The sequence below is a fragment of the Tyto alba genome, unplaced genomic scaffold (genome assembly GCF_018691265.1).
Source record: "Tyto alba isolate M040663 unplaced genomic scaffold, T.alba_DEE_v4.0 Super-Scaffold_7, whole genome shotgun sequence".
Classification (NCBI taxonomy): Eukaryota; Metazoa; Chordata; class Aves; order Strigiformes; family Tytonidae; genus Tyto; species Tyto alba.
Genome location: NW_024881328.1, coordinates 11,150,444 through 11,165,102, shown reverse-complemented (window position 1 = coordinate 11,165,102; position 14,659 = coordinate 11,150,444). Strand labels below are relative to the sequence as shown.

General features: G+C 44.1%; 1 protein-coding gene across 1 annotated transcript in view; it reads left to right on the top strand.

Moving 5' to 3' along the window:
* Nucleotides 1-5,277: 5,277 nt before the first annotated feature.
* Nucleotides 5,278-14,659, top strand: part of SCTR (secretin receptor) — a 24,349-nt gene continuing 14,967 nt past the window's right edge. Inside the window, exons 1-3 of the mRNA XM_033003501.2 lie at nucleotides 5,278-5,322; nucleotides 9,189-9,315; nucleotides 12,365-12,475. Coding sequence (XP_032859392.1) covers nucleotides 5,278-5,322; nucleotides 9,189-9,315; nucleotides 12,365-12,475 — 283 coding nt within the window. The remainder of the gene's footprint in view (nucleotides 5,323-9,188; nucleotides 9,316-12,364; nucleotides 12,476-14,659) is intronic.

Sequence of the window (14,659 nt, the reverse complement as noted above, 5' to 3'; positions counted from 1 at the left end):
ATCAGCCTTCTTCTACTAGCACCTGGGATTTCTAATCCCTTTGTACCTCACAGAGCTCCTAGCACACCTCACCACCAGAAAGAGAAGCAGTTTAATGACGTTACATACTGTGTGAGCCTTGCGGAAGCATCGATGTGCTTTAGGAACAACAGAAAACGCGCTTTAAAAGTCCACTCTATGTAATTAGGCTATCAGAGTTTCTTAGAGGGCAGAAGGGCTTGGAGCTCCACAGCCTGGGCCGCACCCTCCTCATCCTCCAGCCCGGTCGGGGAGGGGGCGTGGAGCGGGACGTCCCGCCCCAGCCCCTTTGGGCCCCTGCGAGCGCTGCGCAGCACCTCGCTGCAGGCCGAGACAATCCCCCCCAGCCCCACGCGTTCTCCCGGCCCGAGGGAGCCCCTGCTACCCCCGCTCCTCCCCTCGCAGCACTCGCAGGCCGCCCGGCAGCCGCGGCCCGGCCCGGCCCGGCCCGGCCCGGCCCGGCCCTCACCTCAGCGCCGCGCCGGGCCACGCCGGTTGCTAGGCAATGGGGCAGCCCAACCGGGCCGCACCACTCGCGACTGGGACCGGGGGGGGTGCGCGTGTGTGTGTTGCTGCTGGGGCGACGCGCCGTGCTCGGAGTCGCCGATTCGGGGCGCGGGGGGGAGCGATTCCCTCAGAGAGGGAGCGGGGCGAGCGCTGCCGTTCCGCCGGCTCTGGTGGCGAAAGTACAAATAAACGTCGTTTTCGGGGTCCTCAGCGTGGCCGCGGGCACGGCGGAGGCGCTTTTTTTGCTTTACGAACACTCGTCTGTTAACACATAAATTGTTCTTGCTCAGTAAGGCTCCAACAGAGTTTCTTCGCTGAAGGGAGGCGATGCAAAGCCAGCCAGAATCGTGCGGTGTCTGTCGGGGCCTTCATCGGCTTAAAACAGACTTGGAAAAATTTATTACAGTATTTTAAAAAAGAGACCGTGGCTTTTACCACTACCTAGAAATTCTCACTTTTTGGTATTAAAGAGCAGTCCCTTGAAACACTTACCACCAATATTTTTTTTTTTACTTTTACCTCCATGTGTACAGGGGAGAAGGGAAAGCACAATTTTCTTTATTTTTTTTTTTTTTCCTTCAGACAGGCGATCTGGACAGACTGATGAGACTGAGAAATGCTGAATTAAACACAGCAGTGTTGCTGGCTTGGGTAGACACAGCCTATTTACTGTACATACCCTGACATCCCTTAGAAGTGTTGTCCCAAACCTGTAAGTCCTCCAGACTCCCAACAGGGTCAGTGGAGGAGCCAAAGAGAAACATTAACACTGAAGAAATCTGCACTGATATCTTGCATTAGGCAATATTAAAAACAAATTTGAGAGTATTGCCTGCCCCAGCTCCTTCTGCCAGGGGTGTATTATGTTTGTTTTAGGTATGAATATGTGTTTGGGACAAACCATATTCACAGCTCTGCTGTTTTTTTTTTTTTTTCATGATGTCTCAAATATAGGCATAATACAAAAAGCCAGAAACATTTCCAGAAATGTTTAGGTTTTTTTCTTTTTTTTCTTTTTTTCTTACATATTCTAAGAGTAAAATTCTTCTCTTTCAGCTTTTCTAACATAGAGGTAAAATGTGACCAAAAGTAGCGCAACGCTTGAATAAAAAAAGCAAGGAAGAAGAACTTCAGATCATAAAATTCAGCTCCCAGAACATAGTTCCCATACTTAGTAAAATGTAATTGCTGTCCATCAGGAAAGAATGCTGTCTACACCCTTGATGGGGCTGGGGAGAGATGCCCAGTGATGACAGCATTCAAACTGGGTTTAGGAGAAAGTTCAGGATCAGCTTCTACATCAGCTTCTTGTGAACTCTGGCTCTCACCATTTCACAGCACGTTTTCTGTCAGAGCAGGTCCTCACCTCACCTCTGCACGTGCCCCAGTGTGCTACATCACACTAAAGGCACGTATCCCCTCTGCGAGGCACCCGAAGCACCTCCTGTCTGCCAAACCTCCCATCTCAGCCTTCCCTTCCTGGGCGCGCCTCTTCCTCGTAGCCCCACGTGCGCAGCTATTTGCCTTTGGTGGAGCTTTGGCCATTTCAAACATCAGGGGAGAAAGCAAACTAGCCCTTTTCCAAACTATCCATTCACCTCAGCTGAGTAAACAGTCTAAGGCAGACAGTTTATTCTCCGTCTGACAAGCAAGCCGGGGAAATGGCTGAAATTATTTTCTCTTGCAGAATGGATCTGCTGGAGAGCCCTCGCGGGGGCTGGACTGCCCAAATCAGCTCCCCAGAACAAGGGGAGATGTCTCTGCAAAATGCTACGTTTTTTGAGTGGCATGGTTTGGCACTGAAAATAGACTTGCCAGCTCCAGAGCTTAATCATAGTGTTCCATGCTGAGCCTGGTTAAGTCTATGTGTTTGCCAGGTTTTTATTCCTGTTTCCAAGAAAAAGGCCATGGGAACATAGTACAGCAAATAGCATGTTAACATATTTCTCCTCCCACAGAAACACAATTCATGTGTACGTTTGTATGTTTGAACAGAGATAGCTGAGTGTAAACCAGAATCCCTCTATGCTTTCACATCAGAGGAGCTGAATATGATGCACCTCAGGAAAAGCACTCTGTAAGGTTTCCTGAGAGGTAGCAAATCAGTGGAAAAGATAGGTGAAAAGAAGGGATTATCGACCAGCAAATCTGCAGATTTTCTTAGGAAGACTAGTATAGAGATTGTGAACTAGGATTTAAATAGATGATCCTCACTTCAGTTTTATCTCCATATTCCAAATATCAGATGAAAAATACTTGGCCTGATTATCAAACTGTAATAGAGGCATTGCAAACAATTTAATTATTTAGCAAAGGAGGGAGAAAAATGAATTATTAGACTGAAACACTAATGGAAATTTTAAATATTAATAAAGAAATATTTAACATCAAAGTTGGTTAGTGTTTGATAAGTAAACAACCCTACAATCAGAGTAATGCAAAGCAAAGTAATTTCTTTTATTTACTCCTGAAGTTACAATTAAAAGTCTTTCAAGATTGCATGAACAAATTCTGATGTTTCATTTCTGGTTTAGATTACAGGCTTGAAAGAAATTCCAGCTGCGACAAATTTAAAATGGATATACTGAGTAGGAATGAAGGTAGACGCACACAGCCAAGTGTAACGCTACATTGTTTAAACAAACACCTCATTTCAGGATATGTGAATTCTTGTTAACAATTCTCTTTAGTCTGCTGCTGCTCTTCAGTTTCCCAGCCCGCGCTGTCTGTCCTGCTGCACCGACATCTGCTGAGCTGCAAGTCAAGCGATGGTTTGCACAGGTGAGAAATTTCCAGGTTTTATTTTGCATCCAGCTTCTTTCAGATGCTCAGCCTGCACATTAATATAATGGGACAGTCACAAAATATTAGTCTCTAATTTACACCACTGGTGTTTAAATCTAACATTGTCTGAAACTCCTGGGCAACCATTGCCTGTTTCAGAAAATGCACCACGTTCAGAAGTATGTTCAGGAGCAAAACTTCCTCAATTCCACAAACGCAAGCAAGAGTGGTGGCTTTCAGGGGAAGCTGTTACAATATGAACGGAATAATAAAATATTCCTTGAGCCAAAGGAAGAGAGAGAATGACTTGGCACCCCACCAAGATGACGCAGCATTGCCAATGTGGTTTCTTCAGACTACTGTAATGACATTGTCTGGCTCCCTCTCAGACCCCTTTTAACAATTTGTTTAATCCTTTGACCAGTTTCAACCAAACTCTGTGAGAAAGCAGAGCTCTTCAAGAAATGAAAGTTACTACGTGTTTAGTGCGGACAGGAGCGAGGAAGACTGAAACATTTGCCCTTTGTGAGGGAAACAATGCTGTGGGAGGGTGGCAGCTGGGCAGTCAGCACATGCAAACCGGGCGGCTGGGCAGGACGGGCATAGCATGGAGGCAGAGCAAATACTGCTGCTTGCCTGAGTCCTGCTCTGGGGATGTGGGGAGAGATGAGGGTGGCGTGAAGGGAAACAGAGAGCATTGCAGCTCGGTGGTCCTAAGGAGCACAAACAGAGATGAGCTGGAGTTACTGTGGTCAGAGTGGGCATGGGAAAGGGCAGCACTCGCTAGGAAACCCGGATTCCTTCATTGTGCTGCTCAGGGGATGGTTTACTTAATCCAATGGCTGGATTTTCAGTGCACAGGTAACGAGTTTTATGGTCATAGTCATTGGCTTTACTGGTAGATCTGGAGCACACCAGTGTTCTGGGTAGCCCCTTGTCATATTTGACCTGTTTGGGGTGATGGTGGTGGTAAATTGGAATAGGTCATAAAAGAGGTTTTGAGACATGCTGAGGACTGCAGTTTTTTGAGAAAGAGCGCTAGTGCATGGTGCAAACCTTGGCTCTTTTTTGAAGCCATATTCCTTATTGTGCTACAAGTGAACTTGGCAAGCAAGGGTCTGGAGCTGCTGCCTTGGCAGCTGGGAGCCTGTACCTAGGGCAAGCGTCTTGCAACCTATAGCACTGGGATGAAATGCAGACTGGCTGTTTCTCTGGATATTGGATGAGACGGTGAAGCCCAGGGAGCATTTAGAGTCCTCTTTGGAAGGGGTGGGAAGAACAGATCCCCTGTTTGCCCTTCCTCTGGTACCTGCCCCAGGCTCGAGGTCGTGCTCGCCTGGGCTTGGTGGGAGGCGGGTAGCCGGCTCTCCTGCAGCAGGCTCTGCCAGCCTCCTGATTTCTGGCTCTAGGGGATGTGTGCTCAGTGTGGGAGTCATGTGCAGAGCTGTCGAGAGCAGAAGCAGTGCAGGCAGCCTGAATCACATTCCTCCAACTCTGTTTCTCAGCAGGGAATTTATTCCAGAGCTGTATTTCCCCTTGATTGATTACCTCTGCCTTTGTGGGGCTGACATCTTACACAGGAGTCCTGCTTGGTGCCTTATCATGGGAGCACAAGGAATGATCATTCCCCAGCGACACCCGTCGATAACAGTGAATAATAGGCAGGAAGGGAGGCAGACGATAGTAGGAACATGCTCACCAGAGGTGCTGTTATTCTTGGGACAGGAGGCTTCTGCAGAGGAGGAGGGGAGCTTGGAGGGTGGACGAGGGGTCCTGTCATTGCTGATGATCTCTAGGGCTCAGCAGCTGGAGAGAAACATTGGCTAAGGATGGTCAAAGCTGGGAAGGAAAAAAAGCAAGGAGGGAAAGGGATGAAGTGAAAGGATCTAAAAGCCACGCTGGAGAGCACAGAGACAGCCCGGTGACCTCTGATGTGCAAGGGATGAATGCAGCAGACTGTGATTGACTATGTGGACCATCTGGGTGATCACCTTCTGTATTTCAGCTGTCTTGGTAAGTGCTCAAAGCTATTTATTTTCAATTGCATGAAATCACATGTTGCCTGAGTAAGTGTACCTCTATTCCATGAAATCATGGTGTCTTTGTTTAAAAAGGTCTGTGTAGAACCTGGGATTTTTTAACGTTATTCTTTCTTCTGCTGCTTCCTGCACTAATTGACAGTGGCCAGATGGCTAGATGATGGATGCCTCAGTTTCCCCACCTGGATAAAGCATCAGTGTTACTAACCTGCTTTGGTAAACATAGCAGGTTCTGCGATGAAGGAGAAAAGACTTGATGCCATTTAGAGAAGCTTTACTGATTTACACCAACAAGTAATCCCCTAAGGGGGAATGCCTACCACTACCAAGCCTCCCTTGACTCAGATTGAAGGAATGCAAAGCGATGTTTGACCCACAAAGTTTGTTTTCTTTCTTTTAGCTTTATCACTTTGCTGGGAATTTATGTGGCAGATTGTCACTGCTGAGCGCCGAGTGCTCAGACCAGTCGGGAAGGACAGCTGAACCTGGGCTGTGATCTCCAGGTGCTGCTCAGCTTATCCAGATTTTGAAAGCATATAAAATCAAGACTGAAGTATGTCCAGCCTGGGTGTGAGAAGTTGGGAAAGGATCAAACTCTCAGCAAAAGTGAAAAATCACTGTTCCATTGCAACTAATGGAAAAATCAATCTATTTGTCTCAGCAGGGGATTTGGTACAAATTCTGAGAAACCCTGATCTCTGCCCAGACATTTTAATTGCAGATTGAATGCAATCTGCGAAGTTTTTTGCCTTTTGATCATCTTCCACAATAAAAATAGTGACTGATGGTTTTCTTGTTGTTTCGGTTTCTTATTCCTAGGTACTACCTAAAGAACTCTGTAAATAGATGTCACTGTTCAGGATTCCACTGAGATCATCTCCTCTCACTTGTTCTTTTTCTAATCCTTCAAAATACCTATTTTGATTTTGCCATGCCTCTTTTGTTCTTCTTTAAATCCTCTCATTAAGTTAAACGCACTTACTTTCAAATTAAATGCCTCTGAATTCTGTGGCTGCAAATATTATATTAAGTAGCATTCAGAACCATTCATTTTACAGGTTAAAAACTGTAATTGGCTATTGCTATCAACATCACGAACTGCAGGTTTCTGCCCATTCTGGACATGTAGTTATCACAGCTGTTTCTGTTTGGAATGGTTTTGGTATTGTACATTGTCTTTAAACAAATTATGAGGACGTCTCTCCCCCTCATCAAAATCTGACAGCCTGGCAGCTGTTTCGGTGAACTGTTTAGGAAGAGACATAGAAACTGCACGTAGAGGAGCCCATTTTTCTCCTTGATTACAAGGCGTGGGGGTAGGCTGTTTGCTCCCAGTTGTGGACTTGTGGACGGTAAACACGAGCGCGAGACTGAGCGCGGTCGGCAGCGGCGCGGGGTTATCTGGCCGTGGCACGGGAAGCGGGATTTCGCGTCGCTCAGCAAACAGCCGCGCCAGACCTGCGACAGCCCCACTCGTGCCCAGCCTGGCCCGTTGGATGCCAGCGTTGGCAAAGGCCGACCAAGGGACAGCATTTGTGGAAAACAAGGTCTTTAAACCGGCACCTGGATTTTCTCTGATTTCTCTGGGTTTAAAATCCTGTCGCCTGCACATCTATCACCAGGCAGCAGTACATACCCGATCAGGAGAATAGGGTGGACATCACTTGGTGGGGTAAAACAATAATTGTAAGGCATTAACCGCACCATATTGCTGCTTGAGCAGCACACTTCATGTAAGAAAATCATGCAGTATCAGATCATCAGGTTGGTCTTCGCAGCTGAATGTGCTAAATGTGTGCACCCTCATTCTAGCCATAAAGAAATAACATAAGCTTTAACTCTTTTTCTAAAACAAAAGCTTTCTTAGGACCTACGTTTCTTAAAAGGAAACAGTGCCCACCAGATGTATAGCCTTTTTTAAGGTGAAAAACTTTCCTGTTTCTGAGATCACTACTAACGTGATTGCTAGAATGTATTTTTACATATGTTCAGTATCATCCTGAACAACCCACATGCAGACCACACTGCTTCTGTTGGCCACTTCAAATGCTCAGCACTAATGTTGCTTTTTAATGTATTTTCAAGGCAACTTTTGGACAGAGATACTACAGCAGAAGTATGTTGTAGGTCTTAACTGTCACATTTGTACTTGTGAACTCTGAAAATATACTAAATTGCTTTACTGCTGGTAATCAAATAGATAACAGTAGAGAATGATAAATAATGCATATTTTAAACAACTGTCAATATTCAGAAATTATCAATTTCAGCCTTCAGCTAACAACTGAAACTACTAAATGCAATTACATTTTAGACATTACTCCAGTCACACATTTTTATTTTTTTCAAAGATTAAATGGATTCTAATTTTTTTTTTCCAAATATTACATGGATTAAAAATGCATTTAAATCCTGGCATCAGAGGATAGTTTATTTCATCTGAATTCTTTGCATGTGTGATTCCAGAAAACTCATTACATTATGTAAAACCAAGTGGGTTTTAGTTTAATTATTTCATGATGCACAAAGACAAGGGAGAAAGATGCTGAAGTTAAGCACAACAGACCAATTAGATGAGGCATGATACTTTGCTGAAAAGATCAAACTTTGTTCAGAAATACAATATCCAGAATAATTCCAGCCAAAATGTGTGGGAGTATAGTCACTGATGTCTGTTAGGCTAAAATTTAACTGTAGAAAAGTAGTAGTTCTCATTACAAGATTTTCAGTGATCATTCTCTCTCCTAAATCTAATCTGAAAATAATCAGCAATGCTACAAGATTGGTTAGGTTGAGTAGTAATAAGATCCAGGTTAACTTTTCCTGCACAAAGAACATAAAAAATTCTACCTGATACTTTTCAAATAATACATCATGATGACTTGCTTTTAATCTTTTGAGTATGTGTGTGTATATACATATGCATATATATATATACACACACATATAAGTTCCATAGTAGGAATTTATAAAGATTTTTGGGTTTGTTCATGAGGGAGGAATTATCTAATTTGTTAAAATGGGAACCCGGTTATATTTAATATTTTTATTGTCAAAAATAATAGAAACTGGTGAAATCACAGAAATGCAAAAAGTACTTTTTTACTGCAAGTCATAACAACCGAGAGCTTGTCCTGCAAATAATTTTACAATTATTTTTACTACATGCCATTTTAATGGTCTGTAGCCATTTTGTACATTCATTTTGGCCCAGCTACATATAACATAAACTTCACATTTAATTGCTACGTCAGGATTGAGTTAAGACTAGCATTTCCACACTGATTTGTGAGAAAGGAGGATAGGGCAAGATGGGAATGTAAGAAAATTACCTTAGGACAAAATACCACCTAGGTTCTCACAAAGATCTGCTCTCAGATTGGCTCCTGCAGCTTCCTGATCAGTAGCAGAGAAACAGGCTTGGGTGGTCTGCAACCATTGGACGTATTTGGATCACTTATGCCCAGGAAAATGACCTGACAGGTCTGTGGTTTAACACGGCTCAGGGCGAGTAATTAAGTCCAGTAGTGCTCTGGATGTTTCAGCAGTCTTTTGGAAGAGCATCCTGCTCATGTACTTAATTTGGTGGAATAACACATTCATTTTCCTCAATAACAGTAATGTCAGCAAAAGGGAGAAGGCAGAAACCCAGTCTGTGCTTGCCTGCTGCTACTATAAAAAAAAACAGACTTAATTAGTAAAATTAACTGTATTTCAAGGAAATATTGCCCATCATCAGTTGATAAAGTTGCATGAGGAATGTGAACATAAGAAGGGTAAATCCTGTCGAGGGGACAGTTTTAAGAGGAAAAGTGATTCCACTGCTTTTAAAATTTGCAGATCAGAGCTGTCCCGCCTGTCTGTGACCTCCTGAACGTCCTGAAAAAGGAGGAGGAAAACTGTGCCAAGACTCTCTCCCTGGAGGTAAAGAACAGAACGCCCGAAAACGATCTGCTCCAGAGCTCAGGTAAAGGCTGAATGAATGTACACAATAAAAACAGCTCTCAAGTGATCTGGGTGCCTCAAAATCAGATACCCCCACATTCCTTCCTATAGGAAAAACGTCCCTTGTATGCATCTCTCATTTAGGAGCAGAAAAACAGGTAAGATCTGTTATAAGGCTCCAGGAGTGGGATTTTGACCTTACTGTGACAACAAGAGTCATAGGAACCTTCTAACTCAGCTGCTCAGCTGCACTCCTCACACCTAGGAAGCACATCAGCCATAAAACTTTACAAATTGCAGAGGGCTTGGAATTCTTCTCATCTTGGACAAGAATATTTTTATAAAGTCGGGCCAGTAAGTGCAAATTTACTTAACTATATTTGCCTTCAAAATCAATGAATACCAGCAGCCAACATTTAAATCACATGGCCTGAAGATCCTTGTTGCTTCCTCCTTGCTCTACCTTACTGTCATGTAACAGAGCTCTTGCATTTCAGAGAGGATTTATCATCATATAAAGGAGTTTTTTGGTCTGGGAAGGTCTTGTGGTACTGAGTCCTCCCCATATAGACAGTTTTCCTTACAGCTGAGCAAGCGTGTTCATGTGTGAGGGGTCTCAGGGAGATGACTGCAAGCAATTATTGAAGCTTGCCTATGAATTGCGTGTTGGCCCCAAAGGAGCAGCAGCTGGGTCAGCCTCTCACAAAGTACACTGGGTGGATGCAACAGATGTGACTATTTTTTGTGTGTGACTAGCCATCACCACTAAGGATGGGTCCTTCACAGCATCTTGCTGACTGAACTGTTTCTGGGTGACTTTTGTGGACCACGGCATGGCAAGGTCCTCACCAGTGTGGAAAGTGAAGGAGCTCCTGTGAGATGTGCTGTGTGCAGAGATAAACTAAGGTGTGGAGCAAGAGTTGATGCTTTTTCTTAGTTTCAAAGCCTTCCTCTTTAGCACAGGGTGCTGGAGACACAGAATTTTTTCACTATGAGCTGGCCCAAAGGCAGGACTCAGAGGAAAGCTCTATTGCCTGGTTTCTTAGGTTGTCTTGCATTTTTTCTGCCCCTGTTTTATCCCTGTGAGCCTTGCAGACTGATGCAGACAGCTCCAGGGCAGTGACAAGGTACCTTGTGGCAGGTTGCCAGACACTACAGAATACAGTTCTGCCTCACTGCATATAAGAAGTTTGATGATATGAGTATATCAGTATGGTTTGTTTCCTTCCCGGTGCCTTTCACCAGAGACCAGAGTGGTTTGACAACCTATCTATTTTTTCTGCATTGATCCTGTAACATGGCTCTAATGTTGAGCTCTGCATTTGCTTTGCACCAGAGCTCTGAAGATGCAAACAAGTTAAACTTTACAGGACCATGCAGGTGTGGACCAGCACTATCATTAGCAGGCAGTACTGTTTTACAGATGGTCTTGTTTTATCTCAGTGAAATAGTAGATCCTCAGCAGAGACTTAATCCAGCTTTAAGCTGGATCCAGAAGCTTTGACTTGTGTGGACAGGAAGAAGGGCAAAACGGGGGACAAGCTTCCATGATGCCGCCTCTGCTGCAGTGCTCACATCTCTGTGAAAATGGCACAAACACACAGGATTAGCTGCAGGTGAATCAGGCACAAAGGACCTGAGCAGTATGTGTTTCTTATCCTCCTGCAGTATGAGAAAAAAGGGACTCTGCCCTTGTGATACTGTTAGCTTAGCGAAGGGAGAAATGTTATATTAACATAACTCAAGTCATGCTCTTTTTTGGGCAGCAAAAACTGTGCTGGGAGCAGAGGAAGGAAGCTGCTGGAGGTTTGGGACCTCTGTTCTTGGTGACACTGTGTATTGCTGCTGGGGGAATGCTCTATCTGCTACTTGTGGAAGGTCCCAAAGAGCACAGGGATGTCAGGACGGTGCTGCTGTGCTCTGCCTCTGCCCAGGAGGCTCTTTAGCTAGGCAGGGGTGGGTGACACCAGCTTTGCTCCATGAGGAATGACAAGAAGGAGGAGGAATGCAGGAGGAATGGCTCGGCTGGTTTTTATTTTTTCTTCCTGGGCAGAGATCATTGCAACATTGTAATTTTTGCCAGGTTTTTCTGTGTGCTGAGTCTGATTTGGGGGCTTTATGCCAGTGGTGTGGGCATGAAGGTTCAATAACCCAAACAATGCAGCACAGCTAGGCATAAATATCACCCAAGGTGATGTTTCATTTGTTATTAAACTGTTGTTTTGAAGTAAATGGTTACCAAGTCCTATAAACATTGGCAGAGGGAGGACATCAGAGCTGAGGTGCCCTGGCTGTGAAAAGTTTTGCATTTCCAGGCACTAGCACTGTTGTGCAGGAGGAAATCAATACATTTCTAGAAATGTAAATATTTTTGTCAGGCTAATGGAGGCTGGCCTTATAAAGCATGAAGCATTTCAACACAGCTCTCAGCACTTCCTCCCCTTGGTTTTCAGTGAGCCTGCAGGGCATTCGGGATTGATACTGTTTCTCTCTTCCCTTTCCCCAGTATCATTCTGAAGCTGTTTAAACTCCTGGTCAAGTTGTATCTTTTTTTTGTTTGTTTGTTTACAAAATGATTATGTAAGGAAAACCCCAGGGGTAACTCAAAGTGGAAGATTTAGAAAGACTGAGAAGTGAACTGAAAAATTCACATCTGGTTTCCTTCATCTTTCCAGGGCTGTTCAATAGTTACCAGAAGACAGGTGGGTAGCCAAGAGCCTGACGTAAAGTTCACAATGGCCCAAGTTACTCTTTGTCTGGCTAGTAGAGACCAGTGGAGTCAAGGATGAGAATGGAACAGGTCTGAAGCTTGCTGGGGCTGCTTGAAGCAAGCAGGACCTGTTCTGTCCTATCCAGGTCTTGACAGGTCTCAGCAGGACTTGCCCTGTCTCATCCAGCTTGCTTTTCAGAGTACTGAGCATCTTTGTTTCCGTAGCTGCCTTGGTCCTTGGGAGACCTAGCATGGTGTTTCATTGCTTGGAGATGTTTCCTAGTGTTTCGTTGTTGGGAGAAGTTTCATGGTGTTTCATCACTGGGACACACTGCATGGTGCTTCCTTATTGCCCCCCCAGGCAGATGTGCTGGAATGTGGGATAACATGAGTTGCTGGCCTTCATCCACTGTGGGACAGACTGTCAACGCTCACTGCCCTGAGTTCTTCCAGATGCTGACTGGGAAAAAAGGTAACACTAAAAATAAGCTTTCTTTCCCAGGTGCTTTTTATTCGCAATATTTTGTTATTTACGAAGATGCCACTATCAGGTCTGAACTTGAAGTGAAACTGTGTCCCTGCTTCTTTTAAAGACTGATGATCACTAAGCAGCTCCATTTCCAACACTAAGCTAAATGTGGGAAAGCCTGGAATTAAAATAAGATGCTTTAAGTGTTTATTTTTCTTAGCCAGGTGGTGAAAAGTGCAGGAAGTAAATGCTATCCTGAAAAGCAGCTTTTTAGCATGGTTTGTTGAGGGAAAGAATTTCCTTCACTAAGGCTCTGTGTTTCTGTATTTCTGTCTGTCTTTCCGCCTCTAGTAACTCCTAGAGCCAGTGGCTGATCTCAGCTGAGCTTGACAGGGACAAAACTTCACACAGTATTTAGTTCATACAAGTTTTGGCAAAACAGCCTGCCAGACAGTGGGAAAAGATCCCTTTTTTTATCTCCATCAAGAGGAAATCTGCACTGGGTTCATCCCTTGGCTATGACAGGCTACACACAAGTGGCACAAATTCATGAGAACTCAAGTTTCATGGCTCACCAAACAACTTACTTAAAAAGAGATAAGCTCAAGCAATGTTTGTTGCCTTTTTTTCCCCTATGATTTCTAAGACAGAAATGAAGTGAAATTTATTCCCAGTACGCTATGGTAATCATGAGACATTAAGTAGGACTTTCTGCCTGCTTTCTGCTCATTTGTATTTTTCAGCAATGCCCAAGAAATGTGCTTACATTTCCCTTTGGTGAGTTAAAGTTCTAAATTGGAAGAGGGTTTTGTATTCTTCAGTTGGAGGACACGGATTAATGAAGTCCAGTACTTACTGAAAAGCAGGCAGTGTTAGTCTGGAGTAACTGGTGGGAGGAACAGGAGACAAAGTATTAGATTGTCTAATAAAGACAACAGATAAGTCAGAGGTGAAGCACTTAGTGTTCTTTAAATAAAATCATACATGAGCCATTCAGATTAAAATAAATACCATACTCCTTTCTGTACATACAAACAGTAGCTGCTCATTGAATCCTATAATCTGCTTTAAAGGCAGAGGATAAACTACACAAAGACACAGATCGCTGAAGAAATCATCTGTCTGGCATGCGCTTAGAAATCTTTAGCATAGTGATACCGGCCCTTAAATGCATTAAATGAAATCACTGCTGGTGCAGCCACTAGAGGGAACTGCTCCCTGCCTCTGGCCTTCGTACTGGGGAGGAAAACAGGAATTTGTACATCCAAAGGTCACAATTACATCTCAAATGTGCATTGCATTATCTTGGAGATAGTCTAACAGCTTTAAACTTTAGTTGCCCTCCTTATCGAGAAGCTGAGAGCTGAACCACTTCTGACAAGCAATAATCAGAGTGACAGTGTTCAAAACAGAAACCCGAGACATGGTCCACTGGCATTTTCATCTTATTTTGGTCTTTGCATCTGGCATTTTGGGTCAAAGTCAGCAATAGTTTATTCTCATTCTCATAGCCACATTCTTCTCTGATTTTATACTGTGGTTGGCTTGTGACTCATGCATTTAATTACTGCTACAGTCGTTGTCCTGTTTGAAGCAATTTTGCAAAAGAAAAATAAAGATCTGTTTGCTTGAAAAAAAAGCCAAAGTTTTCCCTCCTCACCACTTACAAAGCAGATGGGCAGCTGCAAATGCCAAAGACCCATACGTTAAGGGGTGCAGAGAGCTCTGAGCTCTGACCAAACCCTGGTCTCTGTGCTGTCAAGTTTTGTACTGATATCTAGACTTGCATTTGCAGCCCAGACTGTCTGGCCCCTTCCCATATAACAGACCAAAGAAACAAAATAATCTGGAACCAAGTAACGTAATTGAAGTTCACATCCAGACCTGCACTTTGTGTCTCAGGCAAGAAACGAGGAAAAGTGTGACGGCCGTGGGGATTCAGGGACAGAGGAGGCCACTTCAGATGGCCCCAGTTCCACAGCCATCCCTTTAGCCAGTGTTCCCCCTTGCCTAAGCAACTCCAAAAGCCTCCAAGGCACCAGTAAACACCAAGCGTGGATTGGTCATTAGACAGACTGCAGACCCCAAGTCTGCTCTGAGTGGGACATGCTGCAGTTTCCCCAGTGTGTGTGTCACCCATAAGCAAGTAGCATTGTTAAAATTGTGCTCATGTCTATCAATATACCA